The sequence below is a fragment of the Stegodyphus dumicola genome, chromosome 4 (genome assembly GCF_044657685.1).
Source record: "Stegodyphus dumicola isolate Sdum_Otavi_A_Nest chromosome 4, ASM4465768v1".
Classification (NCBI taxonomy): Eukaryota; Metazoa; Arthropoda; class Arachnida; order Araneae; family Eresidae; genus Stegodyphus; species Stegodyphus dumicola.
The window spans coordinates 107627336-107642316 of NC_140771.1; the positions used below are offsets into that span (position 1 = coordinate 107627336).

A 14981-nucleotide genomic window follows, 5' to 3' on the forward strand; every position below is an offset into this window, starting at 1 on the left:
AGATCTATTTTTTCTTATTATTTCTTCTATTACCGGCAAAGGGTAGACCGGAAATTTAGTGATGCTGTTTAATTTTCTATAATCAATAGCAAAACGGCAAGATTTTGGAGCCGAGGAGGGTAAATTATTCCTCATTCTGCATAGCAAAACTGCGCTACATATTTACTATTGATGGGGGTTGTTATCTTATTCTTTAACATATGCTGGTATGTGTGGTATTCTTTTATGACTTCCTTCTCCTTATCATATCGATAAGGTTTCGCTTTACACGGTTCGCTTGATTTTAATTCAACGGAATGAGTGACTATCCGCGTATTTCCCGGCTTTTTAGAAAATAATGTAGAAAATTTACTTACGAGTTCTTCCAGATTGGCTCTGGTGGTCTTTACCATTACCGCTTTCATTCTTACTCATTGACGGCTTGGCTAAAAACGTTTTCCTCCTATGTATTTATTTCTTTTTGCGGCCTGCTGTCTGGAGAACTGCAGATGATATCCCTGGGAAGGAAATCTAGATCTTTTCGCTATTCGATTCTGGAACTTTACTGCTAATTCAAACAATTCTTACAGCGTTCGTGGGTTTCTCAGCTATACGAAATCTTGTACTGCGGATAATAAACTTGGTAATATAATTTAAATGACTTCGCGATCGGGCTTCCTACCATACAGCATATTCGCTAGCTTGAAGTACTTGACGTAGAATGAACTTTGTGAGCTCCTCAATTTTCTGTTAGTAAAAGCTGAAGAATTCGTCTTCAAGCTCTGCACGATCTTTAACTATCGGGATGGCCTTTAGGAGTGCCGCTTTAAAATTTTCAAAATTGCAGGTGAGGCTTCCGACTTCTCCAAGTAAGAATTTTCCAATTCCTTTCCACCAAGACTCCGTCTGTCCTCGGAGGGTACTCGAGGCAATCGCTACCTTCTGTCTTTCGGGTACCTGATAAAACTGGAAGTGAGTATCAAGGACTTCCAGAAATGAAGTGATGGAATTCTTGCCGCCGAATACCACTGCTGGTTTGATTGACGCTTTCATCGTCTGTATTAGGAAATCAAATCCATCCAAAGGGCTTGTTACTATCGGGCTGGCGACTTCTGAATCTTGTAAGGATGATTGCCCGTCCTGTTCATTGACCATCGGATTCGAGTAGTAATTCAAGCGCCAGATGTGAGAACCACTTGCTTATCTTCTAAGTGACAACTGTAGGTGTAGAGTACGTGTAGGAACTATACGGGAGAAGGGTTAAAAGTGCCTTTTATCAAACTCATTAAAATTCACACTGCGTCGACTTGACGCTAACACACTACTCCTCACTCGGAATTCAAATCACAAGAACTAAAATAAAAATTCAAAGATATTAACAAGTAGAAGAAATCACGTTACAGGGCTCAGAAAACTCCTGTTACTTAGAACCGTGTCGAAACTAGTGGCAGCAAAGTAAAAGCTGATATGCCACGTAAACCGGCAGTAACTTCGGGAATAGAAGCTCACGTAACAGAGGTGATGGCAATAACCTAAACTCCCTAAATTTCTTTCTAAAACTTGGTATTTAATATTTTCCTCCTCAAGGTGGAATTTGCATTTCTTCGCGCGTGTTTAAAAAGTTAAATATTCTGGCATTGACAATTAGGGGAATGAAGACTTAATAGGAAAGCTTAAAATTAAACTTATAAGTAACTTATCTCCCACTTTCCTAGCATGCTTTCGTGATGTAGTGGTTCTCCACGCTGGGCCGGTATTCCAGTGGTCCATGGTTCGATTCCCGGCGAAGGCGTTTCCTAATTTTCATCTCTCCGGCTTTTCCAAAAATCCTAATGTCTCTACAAATTTAACGTGTTTGTTAAAATAAATATAAATCCGTACGCCTTATTTACACCTTTCCATACAATGCTACGATTGCCTATGAGCGTCAGTACGCCTTTTGCTACTATTCGTAAACAACCCGCGCTATTAATCTGAATTTGCAAATGATTTTGTGTTTTTTCTCATAAATGTTTTGTAAAATCATTAACAATGGGCTATACGGAAGTTACTGAGAAGAATTGAAGCAAAGAGAAAAAAAAAAAAAAAAAAAAGAATTGTTGAAAAGCATAAAGAGAGCATACGTATCCGAAACTTGAATATTGCTTACCATATGACAAGTACGATTGTGACATGATTGCGAAAAGCAAAGACATTGTTAAATTGTTAATATTACGAAAGGAGTTGAAATCGATTACCAAATAAAGATCAGAGACGCTAGCATGTTGAATATTTTTTTTAACTTGACAGCAGAAAAATATTTATATACAGTAACTCGTGCTGAGCTTCATATATGTACAGTACATATTTATCTCACTACATTTGTATTTTAATATTAAATAATATCATAATAATAATAGTATAATATTTTTGTAAAATTGGACAATTATTTTCTCCTTATTTCTTACTGAAAAAGTTCGTTTGACATACGTCAAAGAGCCGGAATGAATTAAATATACTGTGGTAGCAGCGAAATTCAAGACAAATTTTTCTTATTGTAAAGCGCACGCTTGCTCATCCCATAGGTAAAATATATATTTCTGAGATTTTTATATTCTCATTAAAACACAACTATCATGTACGAACGAAATTGTTTTCTAGTGATGATAAAAGACAGAACCACATTGTTTGTTACTGAAGAACTAAGCACCGGAAACATTAGAAAATTAAAAATATAATGCAAGCATTTTACTTTCTTTTCATTCTTAATTCTTCTTCCTTCTTCAGGTCCTTGTCACAGAGGTTGCGCGTGATAAATATAATTCGAAGACAAGGTGGAGACTTTTCTGACGTACCTGAAGAAATGTTTTTAGTGGGTACTAGAGTACAGTACAAATGTAAATCACGTTTTTACAAACTGTACGGCTCAGAATACCAGACCTGTTTACCATCTCGCACATGGAGTGGATATCAACCAGCCTGTATACCAGGTATAAGGTGAATTTTTAACTATAGTTTCTCTACTTTTTTATGTTACTATGTTATAGTATTTCAACGTTTTGAAAAATTAATGAAATATACTGTGGTAGTATTACTTATAATATTTATTAAGTCATTCGAAAAGTTCTGCATTTTTTAATGAAAAGTACGAATGAAGCAATACAAAAACATGAGAAACTTTCATTGAATCGTATAAACATCATTTTATTATATGACTGTTCATCTCTCAGCCATCAGAAAAATTCCTTTTTAAAATGTCAGTACGTTTATTCATAAAGAAATTATCTACGTGCTGTTAAACAGTCTCCAACGGAGTGAACTCCAGTCGTTCAGAGAATTTGGAAGTAACCGAAAGAGATGAAAATTCTAGAGGACAAGGTCTAGTGAATATGGAGGTAACGCAAAATATCTCAGACATGCTTAATAAAGCTTTGTCTGAACTTCATCGAAATGTGAGGCCGAGCATTGTCATTCGTCTCGAATTCGGTAAGCTGTGAGCACTTTGCTTCGATTCTTTCTTTTAAAACTGCCATTTGTGAAGCGTACCCAAGTTTATTGTGTACAATTTCTTTGCAGTTCTACCAAACACAAAACATTACGTTTTTGTGATGCAGCTGGTCTTTCGATGTTACTAAAGGAGATTCTTTTGGCTTATTCCATGATATTTTTCCTGTAACATTATTGCAACGTATCCTCTTCTCATCTTCAGTCATGGGCAGTTTTAAAAAAGAGCTTCTTTATGTACTTCTCAGCAAATAATCAAATGCTGAAACTGGATCAAGCATATTCTATTACCCAAGCCTATTCGCATGGGATCGAACTCGGGTCGTACTCCTAGCCTTCATTGGTCTTAACCACTTGACCGCTGATGGGACCTAGATCCTGGTGTATATATGAGAAATAAAAATATTTACTCACTGAAATAAATTCAGTGAAGTTAATTTCTATTGTCCTAACATTTATATTTGCAAACACCAGAGATACAAAACACTTGAAAATAATTATGTCTTATGGATTTTCCTTGGAAAATTCTTTAAATTATACTTATTTCTAATCACCGTTATTAAACTCTTAAGTAAGAACCTGAAAAAACATTCTTACAAAAATGATGTGCCTAACGATCGAACTTGAAATCAAGTAAAATTACATAAGAATGGGCACAAGTGAAAAAGAGAAATAAATGTAAATGTCCTCCAAAAAGTTGCCAAAGTTGTGACCGGAGGTAATCGAAAGGTATCTGGGGGGTAAAGGAGGAGAGGAAAGAATGAACTATTAAAGTTGACGATAGTCTTTCTGATATTATACTTGTGATCTAGTCTTAAGATTACCTATAGTCTTAAGATAGATAGTCTTAAGATTTATTGTCCAAAAATAGCAGTCGACTTAAGATATGTGCATACTGAGTAGAGCGGCGTAAAGAGAAACGAATGATTAAAATGTTTGCCTTCTAACTTACCAGTCTCTTATTGATTTGTTTTTCATATAAAACATTTAGCGTAAGATCACCAGAATAATTTTTCTTTTCTGAAAACGGGAATTAAAAAAGTGTAAATGAATAAACACAGTTCTGACAGTGAAAGTGGATAATTCATTTTATGCAGTGTGGCTTTCTTCAGTGCATCGTTCAGATTGTAACAGAGTATTTGATCTAATAACAATAACGTAATGGGAGATAGTCATCTAAAATGAACGTTTTTTGTTTATTACTTTAAAAAATGGTGTGTGGACCTTTTTCTCACATGAACTAATGTTGTTTGTTGTCTTGTCCATATTACATGGAATAATGTTTGCCAGAGCCTACGGTGTATGGAATAGCTTAGTTGGACATGTTACGTGAATGTTTAAAGCGTCAATTATTAAGAAGACAGTAACAATTTTATATTTTTCCCAAATGGCATTCCACTGTATTGGCATCGGAAGGGTAGAAATTACTTGGACAAAAATCTACCTTTGCGTTGGATTGACCACACGACGGACCATAAAATAGCTATAGCATATTGGCCATTAAGAGGTCTGGATTACATCATGTCCGTCCACTTGTGGATATATATATAGAGCCGAATTTGTATTCCTGTACTTCGTAAATTATGGGAGATCGTAAACAAAGCATCACAACAGCTGCTGTGAATGCTGACATGGACATGCTGAGACATATTTGGGAAGAACGTGACTATAATGAGCTGTCATACTAAAAAAAATATCACATATAGAACATTTGTAACTTAATCATGTAAACTTCAGGGTATACTCTTCTAACCTTGTTATAATTTTAAAACTTTGAAAGTGCCTCCTCTATTAAAGGCTAACGCTGTTTATGTGGACAGTCCACATCATGCCAGTTCGTTGAATTAGAACTTCATATTTTTTCAAGTTGAAAAACGCAGGTTACTGTGATGTTTCCATGATCTGGGAAAATGTTACATGATTTTTTACAGTCCGATTAATGATCCTGAAATGAATCAATGATCCTGAAAATGCATATTTCAGATTCCAACAAGTTGGAACTACAGGGCATAAAAGAACTGAATGTAGGGCAGTTATACGAAGAATGTTTCAAGGTACCTGTTTTTACAGTATGGTGATATTGCATAGAAGATACGGTCTCCAGATTTCCCCTTTTGTGATTATTTTCTTTGGGGATGCCTGAAAACTGAGCTCTTTAATCACTGGTTGCAGAAATTAAGGTATTTATAATGCTGGCACATTTTCTTCATTCATTAACTCTTGTGAGTTACATATGAGAAAGATGTATCATTACTTATGCTTTCATTTCACATTTACTAAAAGAGCCGAATTTCTCCAACAACGATCAAACTTTTGGGATTCAGTAAGCATCGAATGAGAAAATTCCATCGAAATGTAGGCATGATAAAGCTGGAAGATTAGATTTCTAGAACATAATTATTGATTAATTTCTAGAGCAAAATTGCTTACATGCATTTACTAGTAATAAATGAAGGTGAGAAGTTTTTATATAATCATTCTCTTAAACTGATTTTTATAAATTAAAATTTTATCACAATTCTTTCATCTTTGCGAAGAAAACGGTTGCTGTTTCTAATAGCGTTATTTGCGGTTCTAATAGCGATTGCTGTTTCTAATTTCTTGCGGTTCTGTCTCGAAGAAATATAATAATGAATAAATTTATTTGTTTAATTCACTTTTCATTCTGTTAAAAAATTACAAATTTTTCATTATGACGCATTAATCATTACTTTCTGTCTAACTAAATTAATTAAAGACCAAAAGATTTTTTCATTATTTGGGTAGTTCTAAAGATATTATAATTCTTACAGACTGTGGCAAATCAGATTCTCCAAGGACACCCTTTATCATCAACGGTAATGCAAGCGAAATTGGACAGTGGCCATGGCAAGTGGGAATTGCCTTAAGAAGGCATGAAGGATTGGAACTTATATGTGGAGGGGCTTTAATCAGTGAATTATGGGTGCTGACGGCAGCCCATTGCGTAACGAAGAAGTTCTCTAACATTCCTATGGATCTAAATGAAGTGTTGATATTTTGTGGAAAATATTACAGAAGCTTTAAACGGGAGGACAATTACGTGCAAGTTAGGAAGGTAATGCAGCGTCAGTATGTCTGGATCTAGATCACTGCTAATCATAGTTTATTCTTGGATGAAGAAGTTCTGAATTATGATATTATGTCCAAACATATTCCAAAAGTGAAAAAAATTGAAATTTTTGTCTTACAGGTCCTACAAATCGTAGTTCATGATGAATATGATTTTATTCACTATGATGGGGATATAGCCATTTTACAACTAGAAGAAGCTGTAAAATTTACGACTAGAGTTAAGCCCATATGTTTACCAAACGAATTGACTACAAGAGAAAATGTTAGAGATGGTAAAAAGGGAATTGTAAGTACAGCTAAATATTAAACCTCCTTTTTTCCCCTCTTTTTAAAAGCAGTAGTTATATATTTATATTGCTCCCTCTACAGCAATTTTTTATATTTGGCTTTTACATAATCATTTGATTTCAGTTTGACATAAAAAAACGGCAGTCGTAAAACTTTAGCTTTAAATAATGTTGAGACATGTATTAAAAATGCCTAGAAGTTCATTTGGGAAAATCAATCTCATCACATAGTTCTTCCTTTTTATTAAAATTCAATTGGTTTTGTGCTCGAATTATCGAAATGATGGCTGAAGTAATAACATTTTTCAAAAAACTTGCCAATCGAGAATTACTGCTGTTAATTATTCTTTCATTATTCATGTCTCATCTCCAATACTTACTACCTTACGCAAAACTGTATACTTGTGGTATATGTGCTTTAGCATTCGTATGAGCAGCAAGCAGTACAAATAGCTTATAATGTATTTCTCCAGCCTCCTTAGCATGCCTTCGTGGTGTAATGGTTAGCACGCTCAGCGCGTATTCTAGAGGCCCGCGGTTCGAGAAAGGGCATTGCTCATTTTTCATCTCTCCAGCTTCAAAATAACCTAATGTCTCTACACAGGCGCCCGAGTTAAAAAATGTAATGAATGATGATTCTTCACAATCAGGATTTGTTGATTGGGTCCCTTAATCCCCAGTCGCCCTTTAAAAGGGGAGCATATAAGGTATTTCTCTCGCCTTCTTAGCATGCCTTCGTAGTGCAGTGGTCAGCACGCTCGACGCGTATACGAGAGGTCCGTGGTTCGAGTCCCTGCGAGGGCATTGCTCCTTTTTCATGTCTCCCGCTTCGAAATAACCTAATGTCTCTAAAGTTAATTATCAAAACTTCCATTTTTAATATTAATCATTGTTATGCGATGCGCGTTCTTAGAGATCTCCTTAAAAACGGAAGCCCGCTGAGAGGTAAAGTCACTGAACATTGGTAGTTCGACTGCGGTTTAAAACCCGGCGAATAGGCTGGCTGCGTAAGGTTTCGTTCTTTCTCTTCTGCGCGGAGTCCTGCATGAAGGTATCCCTCCCCTCAGGCCGATAGCCTTAGTGTGTTTTGGCATAACCCAGCAATCTAATACATTCTGAAAAAAGATCTAGGATTATCAGAAAAGCATAAAGTTTTACTGCAGCTTGAGAAGAATAAAAGTTCTTACAGATAGCGGGTAAAACATAGTTCATGGAGAATACAATACACCGAGAAGATGACATCTGTCCTAGTTCTTGCCGTACGGAATTGAACGTCATTTCTGCGGAAATCAGTTACATTGAAAAGCGAAATTATTAATACAAAAAGAATACTACAAATCATAAAATCGCTTTTAAAGCAAAATCTGAGGAATCCCAGCACTTAAGTGAAAGGGAATATCACCTAACAAGGAGAAAAAAACATTAAAATACTTCAAAAGTATTCTAAGCACATAATTATTTTTGATGATTATTAGTTTAATGATATCATCGGTATCATGTAAAAATTATGAAACTGTGTTTTAGGGCTGTTTTCATATAAATGTTTTCCTTAGGCTGTTTTTTGATACTATAATCAATACTTGAAGAGTGAAACAAGTTTTCAAAATTTTCTCGAAACTATATAGTTCTGCAGAATTGTGATATTAGCATGGTGCCGATAAAATGTGAATTGTAATTTTCATGAAACTGACTTTGGTTTTACGATTTTCCACAGGTTACTGGTTGGGGGCTGACTGAATCAGGGAAGTTCTCTGAAACCCTTAAAGAAGCTGTTCTACCAGTAGTATCACATGATAGATGTGAGAAAGCTTACAGAGAAGGCCTGCGGACTGTAACCGTAACTGAAAATATGTTCTGTGCTGGTTATGAGGCTGGCACTTCGGATACATGCAATGGAGATAGTGGAGGACCGTTCATGTTTTCATTTGGGTCTGCTAATGACAACCGTTGGTATCTGGAAGGACTGGTCAGTTGGGGCAGCGAGTCTGGATGCGGAAAGGCTTATCGTTACTCCGGCTTCACAAAAGTTAGCAGATTTGTATCCTGGATAAATATGTTAATTTGAGAATTCAGCATTCAGAAGCTACAGTAAAATGGAAAAATTTAGCAAAATAGCATACTTCGACTTGAAAAAATGGAAATAAGACTTTCAAAACCATTTGAGTCATCTTATTCATAATGTATTTCACAAATTTAGAACTAATAATTTCTGTTATGGTATCAAAATAGCCATTTTTTAAAAGAATGACATGTCTCTTTCTGTAGTATAAGCATATTTCATACACATCCATACACAGGGCCGATGGCAGAGCAGATGCAGTCAAAAGTCAGAACTTAGAAACAGCAAATTTTTTAGAATTTAGGAAACAGCCGAACGACATAAATTAGGAGTGCAATGGAAAGCAAAATACCTACCGTTGGCCATGCTGATAGATTACGGTTTTCACTTTGTCGTAAAGAAAACTAAATTATTCCCCAAGAAAATTTAATTTTTTTTTAAATTTTTCATTATGTGCAAAAATGTTTTGGAAAGTAAGATCTAGTATTTGCTTAAAAGTGGCAGAAGTATTTGGACAAAGCATAGCTGCATTGAAACCCAGAAATGTCTGTCACATTTCAAGAATTTTATTTTTTATATAGATTCTTGTATTCTGTTTTCAAGAATCTATATTTAGAATAAGATTTAAAAAAATACAGACTTGAATATTTTGTGGACGGTGCTTTCTGTAAACCTTGCTATAATTTCATAACAATTAGGTATTTTTATTTGAAACTTCAGGAAATGTCTGGCATTTGTAAGGATAAATGCATTTTCTGAATAAAAACGAAGTTCTTAAAAATTTTTGACGGTTCATAACGCATTTTACTTTTGTTATAATTTTTTTTTTACTAAGTAATTCATTTATATTTTTGGGCATATTGAAGAGTTGGAACATTCAGCATCAGTTGGGTTTTTAAAGATAAAACAATGAAAAGATGTATATATTTAGAGCAACAAGAAAAAATACACGTGTTACTTGAAATCATTTTAAAAAATTAAACTGAGCATTAATTTAATTAAAATTATTAATTTAAAAATTAAACTGAGTCGTACTGATGGATTGTGTGCATGGTGGTTGCGTGTTGAACTGTTAATGTAGATGACTCCAGTTTCTTGTACTCTATATCTATTTACAAAAAAATTTACAATTCTTCTGCCAAATGGCAGATGCATATTCTAACTTACAGGTTTTCTGTCACCCGGCTAATGCATTCCATTATATCATCTACCTCTTACACTATTAGTAGTGAGACGCCCAAGATCCTGGCGTGTCCGCTTCCTCCAAGTTTCGCAACGCAACTAAACTAATTTTATGCACGTTGCACCATCTTGCGAAACTACCACAATCGCAGGAAACTAAATATCCTTCTCTCCCATTGAATTAAATTCATATCAATACAATCTTCAAAGCATGCATACAGTTAAATGAAAAATTTAGAAATGGAATGATATACGAATTCTTCAGAAAAAAAAATGTATATTGACAAATATAAAAAATGGAATAATATATTATACTTACTAATCTTCTAATGAAACAGCTTATGGCTTACTGTATTCAGCAGTTATCTAAAAAGGTTAAACTGAAACAAACAAATAAAGTTATTAGTAGACTAATCAATAGAAAAATAATAAAATATGTGCAACGTAAATCTGGCACTTAAAAGATAGTGTTCTCCTTGATTGGAAAAAGCAAAGTTTGGTAGAATGTTCAAGGTCCCCGTGCACAGATTTTAGTCCTAACACTTGAACATTATTTTCTCCTACAGAAAAACTTTTATTGCCCATCGGAGATTCCAACGTGTAGAAGATATATTAGCTTCTTTGCTGAAAACTAAGTCCATTTTACATGAATTTTTCTGCTAGGCTATCTTCATTTGTTGCGCTATTATAGCTGGCACAGTTACTCTTTTTACCAGAGCCTACAAAAACTCTTGGAATATCTGCTGAACTAACAGCCATCTCTGCAATGGTGTCACGCTTATTTCAATCAACTTTTGTTCTAGAACAGTTATTAAAGGAGTCCGTATAATAAAGTGTCCAGAAATGAGAACTGTCAGATTATTGAGGTCACTGGAAACCGGTTATTATTGGCCCCGAGTTTAAACTTGCCTCAGTTTGTATAATTAAAGGTAAGAACTCTTTGTAAGTTAAAATTTGAATTCCAACACATTCCTTTCAATTCAGCTTCATGAATCTAACTGTGGATTGAATGTCATCTTTTTCTTTTCATTTGACAAATACTTTCCGGATAGAATAAATTGCTTCTTTGAGAATTTTTTATTTGAACGAATAATATTAGTTCCACAGTCACTTCTTATATCTTGGAAGTCTTCCTCTCCTCGAAGCATATCTTTTCAGAGCATCTAGGAATGCTTCACTAGATAAGTCGCTGACAAGCTCTAAATTGTTGGCCTTTGTAGCAAAACGATGAAAATACAGACGAAATATTTGATTGATTTTATTCATCTGCTCCTTTTCATTTTTACAGCAAATGGGCCAGAATAATTGACGTCGATCTATAAGAATGTTCTACTTGAAATCACCCTACTTACAGGTAGTTCTCACATCAATTGGGTAGATGTTGCTGCTCGTACTCTGCAGCATTCTATGCATTTTCAAAGGCACTTTTTAACTTCATTCTTTGTACTTATTATCCAGTATTTTTTCCTTTTTGCGGAATTCATTCAGCTCAGGAGATCTAAACAAATTCAAACTGGTTTTGCTAAGAATGATGATTATGTCTTTACTTAAATTTAAGGCTTTTGCTATACCTACTGTTTCAGAAATTAAATCGCTCATGTAAAGCTCTTACAAGATGCTGCATGATTCTTTATAATTTTGAAATGTAGTCTTATTGTAGCTATTAATAAATGAGCCAAGCACTTGACCCCGAACGAGACTCGACGATGCTGAAGAACTTGGAAGTCGTGATTGATGTGATCCAGATTGGGCACTTGAGCATTTATCTTTGTAAAATCATTTTTCTCGCTCACTACCGGGTAATGAGGCATGTAATAACCTCTTTTCACATTTTCATTTAAACACGTCTCTGCCTATTCAACTATTCCACCTTTCAGATATCCTTAATAATCTCATTCAATTTTATTATAGCTCTCTCTTTTTCTGAAACTTATTATCTAAACCTAGGAAACGCTGTTTCGCAATTTCATAATTATTTAAACCAGAGGTCGGCAACCTTGTAGCTGTGGTGTACCAAATCAGTGTTACCAATAGGATGCCGTAACAGTAGAAAATATTTGAAACAATTCGATTCTCGCTGCAGTGCATGCAAAATTAGGGAATAGAGGATAAGAATATTAGAGTTTTATTATATTATAAGGTATTTCTCCCACTTCCCTAGCGTACCTTCGTGGTGTAACGGTAGCATGCTGGGCGTATATTCCAGAGGTCCGTGGTTCGATTTCCGGCGAAGGCGGTTAATTTTTCATCTCTCTGGCTTCCAAAAAATCCTAATGTCTCTACAAGTGGCGCCCGAACTAAAAGGGTTATGGATGAGGATTCTCCGCACCCAGGATTTGGCGACTAGGTCCCCGAAAACCCTAGTCACCCTTTAAAAAAGGGAGTATATAAGGTATTTCTCCCACTTCCCTAGCGTGCCTTCGTGGTGTAACGGTAGCATGCTGGGCCGGTTTTCCAGAGGTCCGTTGTTCGATTCCCGGCGAAGGCGGCTGTTAATTTTTCATCTCTCTGGCTTCCAAAAAATCCTAATGTCTCTATAATATATTAATTATGCATTAGTTCAAGATATTTATTAACATTAAAATAAACAACATAAAATATAGCTATTCTTTCAACATAAATAAAAAATTATGCATATATTGTGTATTATGATTTTTATCATGATTATGTATCTTTTAAACATATTTATAGAAATAAAAATAAACGACATATAAGTATTCCTTCAATATAGTTGAATAAAAAATTAAAATTTTTATGCGAACCTTGTCCCCATAGCGCTCCTACTTAATACCGTAATATCAGGAGTGTAATTTTTGTCTTTCAATTCGACTCATGATTCTAAATATTCAGTTGTTAAATAACTGCTTTAGACTCGAAATATTTTTCATATGAGAAAAGATTTGTTCACATAGATATGTGGAACTAAAAGCGGAAAGCAAAGCACATGCAGTTTCCGTCAAACAATTAAATATCTCCGGCACTAACATCCAGCAATTTAACATAGCTGCCGATTTATCCGTAGAGATATCTTCCAGATTTTTTCGTAAATCCATAAATTTTACTTTCATTAGTTCTAAAGATATTAGTTCAATGACTTCCATTTCAAAATTATCAACTTCTCTCCACTTAAAAGTTGACACATCGGGTGGATTATTAATGTGTCTGTTAAATCTTATTTGATTAGGAAGGAAAATAAGTCAAAAGTCGTTAATTCGGACACCCATAATCCGAAATGATCTATAATCTGGACCTCAAAGCTAAATACTTTCTGCGCGTGCACCGCGTTGACACATGCGCATAGGCGTTTACGCGTGCGCGTAAGACCTTTTACGACTGCGCATATGTGTGTGAGCAAGCGCAGAAAACGTTTTCGCGTGCGCGTTTTATGTATAACGGACGGTATAAGCTAAAATTATCTAATTATCTATTTCAGTTAATGTTGATGATTGCGTTGTTCCTTAATCTTCGAATTGGATTCGGTTACTTATTTTTTGCTGACTATAAGAGCAATTTTATAAAAGTAAACTTGAACTTTCGATTATGTCAAATAGAATTTCCGATTCTGGAGCTCCCAAAGGATCGTACAAAACGAAAGTATGTTTCGATGTCCATCAAACAAAAAGTGGAATTGCTGCAAAAAATGGATAAAGACATGAAGAATGTGACAGAGAGGTTAGTGAAAACGAAAAAATTTCGATTGAGAAGTTAGTCGGTATTGTCGGCGCAGCAATTAACGGGGCTTGAACAGCGGAACTTTGTAACTGAACAAGAAATTATGTCTGTTTATAGAATTAAAGAGAAAGTATTATCACATAAAACGAAGCAACTTAAACAACTGACATTGAAAGAAATGTTTAATAAAGTAAAATAAATATTAAGCCTTTTTTTTTTTTTTTTTTTTGTAAATTTTGATACACTTTAGATTAAAATTGTTCTTTATTTCATAAATTACGGTTTCATATTTTTAATTTTAGAATTTCTGCATGCCATCTTACGAGATTTAAACTGATGATCTATAATCCGGGAAAAACGATAATCCGGAATCGCCGAAGTCCCGACGAGTCCGGATTAACGACTTTTGACTGTATAAGCCCGGAAGCTTCAACGTCTTTGCATCTTTTTCAAAATTTCTCCTTAAGTGCTTCAGCGTAGGTTTGAAGTTCATCTTTGTCTCAGGCCGATGTATTTGCAAGCGCTTAACATTTGGGAAGTATTTATACGTACTAGTATTAATATCACGGGAAAATATATTTAATTTTGTAGCAAAGCCTTTCCAATATTCAAAATGCACTCTTTGGCTCTTCCTTGGAATCCTTAGTTCATTGAGGTTTACGTATATTAGTCATAAACATCAATTTTCATAACCATTCTTTATCATTTGATTCTGGGAAATATTGATTCTTTAATTCAGAAAATCTTTAATGTGTTCCGTGCATGACAGAAACTTATTCATGGCATTATCTCGACTAAACCAATGGACTTGTCTGTATAAGGGGAGACTAATGTATTTCCTTTCCATTTCTTCTAAAAGAGATTTAAATTGCCTGTGTACCAATGGAGAACGAGACACTATGAAACTAACTATTTTAACAACAGTTTTCATTCCAGAAATTAAGTTCTGTAACGAAATTTTAGCAACTAAACTTTCCTGACGACTCAGAGAGGAGAGACAGAGCGATTCATTCTTTGCGTGATAAATTTTAGAATGGTTTAGAGTGCCACTGGGAACTGTACTGTAAAAATCTAATTATTTATAACATTAAAAAATAAACTGAAAAGCAATATTAAAAATCAAGGAATATGTTAATTTATTTCATGCAAAAAAATCATGTCTAAATAAGTATAATAAGCTGGAAATCAATTATGTAGTTACCAAATGTTTTAGCTGAAAAATAGAC

At 34.6% G+C, this 14981-nt stretch overlaps 1 protein-coding gene across 1 annotated transcript in view; it reads left to right on the forward strand.

Moving 5' to 3' along the window:
* Window positions 1-9675, forward strand: part of LOC118195892 (limulus clotting factor C-like) — a 249665-nt gene extending 239990 nt beyond the window's left edge. Inside the window, exons 10-13 of the mRNA XM_085815323.1 lie at window positions 2746-2948; window positions 6255-6538; window positions 6674-6841; window positions 8557-9675. Of these exons, the coding sequence (XP_085671449.1) occupies window positions 2746-2948; window positions 6255-6538; window positions 6674-6841; window positions 8557-8907 (1006 nt within the window). The 3' untranslated portion in view covers window positions 8908-9675. The remainder of the gene's footprint in view (window positions 1-2745; window positions 2949-6254; window positions 6539-6673; window positions 6842-8556) is intronic.
* The last annotated feature ends 5306 nt before the right edge of the window (window positions 9676-14981 follow it).